This window comes from Auxenochlorella protothecoides (genome assembly GCF_000733215.1).
Source record: "Auxenochlorella protothecoides strain 0710 unplaced genomic scaffold scaffold33, whole genome shotgun sequence".
Taxonomy (NCBI): domain Eukaryota; kingdom Viridiplantae; phylum Chlorophyta; class Trebouxiophyceae; order Chlorellales; family Chlorellaceae; genus Auxenochlorella; species Auxenochlorella protothecoides.
This window is the reverse complement of record NW_011934206.1, coordinates 374,809-375,568: the sequence shown is the minus strand read 5'-3', so window position 1 is coordinate 375,568 and position 760 is coordinate 374,809. Positions and strand designations below refer to the sequence as shown.

The following is a 760-nucleotide window of genomic DNA, read 5'->3' as shown; positions in this document are numbered from 1 at the left end:
GGCCCCGCCCTCGCCCCCCCGCCCTGCTGTCGCCCGCGGCGGCCTCGCCCGGCGGCGTCCTGCGCCGCATCAGCACCTCCCTGCCGCGCAAGCCCAGCGCGGAGGGCGGCGAGGCGGCGGCCAGCGGCGCCGTCGCGCGCAAGCCCAGCGTCAAGGACGACGAGTGCGGCGGCATGCGCGGACACGAGCACCCCGCGGACGACGGCGACACGCCTCGCATCCGGGCCTGGGTGTCGGCCGCGCCGCAGGGCGCGGCCAAGCCGGCAGGGGCCAAGAAGGACGACTGAGCGGGGGAGGCGGGCGCTGGGATCGCAGCTGCGAGGCCCTGCCGTCCCAGCGCACGCCATCTCCCCCTCCCTCTGACACCCTCCCCCTCGACCATGCGCACTGCGCGACGCCCGGCGCGCAGTGCGAGAATGCACGTCCCCGGAGCGTCACCCGGTCCTGAGTCGGTGCCTGACCCCTTCCCCTGGCTTGCTCTTCTCACTCCCCCAGGCAGAGGCGCGGGCACGCGCCCTGCCGTCCTCGCCCCCTTGATCCCATGCCTGCGTCACATGCTGTTGCCAGCCGGAAAGACGGGTGCAGGCGCGACGGGAGGGGAGGGGGCCCCAACCAAGCGCGACCTGGCTCACAGGATCTTCTTGTATCGCGCGTACACCAGGACGCCGACAAAGCAGAAGATGGCGCCCAGGCCGGAGGCCAGCGAGATGCTGAGGAACCAGGCGTAAGGACCCTGTTGTTGTTATTTGTTTGGGGGGGG

The 760-nt window shown here is 72.9% G+C and overlaps 2 protein-coding genes across 2 annotated transcripts in view; one reads left to right on the top strand and one right to left on the bottom strand.

The window, feature by feature from the left end:
• The window catches only part of F751_3150 (Probably inactive leucine-rich repeat receptor-like protein kinase), a gene marked incomplete at both ends in the record, with an annotated part of 4,518 nt that extends 4,231 nt beyond the window's left edge, over positions 1-287 (top strand). Inside the window, one exon of the mRNA XM_011399018.1 lies at positions 74-287. Coding sequence (XP_011397320.1) covers positions 74-287 — 214 coding nt within the window. The remainder of the gene's footprint in view (positions 1-73) is intronic.
• A 341-nt stretch (positions 288-628) lies between these two features.
• F751_3149 (Magnesium transporter MRS2-1) overlaps positions 629-760 on the bottom strand; it is a gene marked incomplete at both ends in the record, with an annotated part of 4,143 nt that continues 4,011 nt past the window's right edge. Inside the window, one exon of the mRNA XM_011399017.1 lies at positions 629-733. Coding sequence (XP_011397319.1) covers positions 629-733 — 105 coding nt within the window. The remainder of the gene's footprint in view (positions 734-760) is intronic.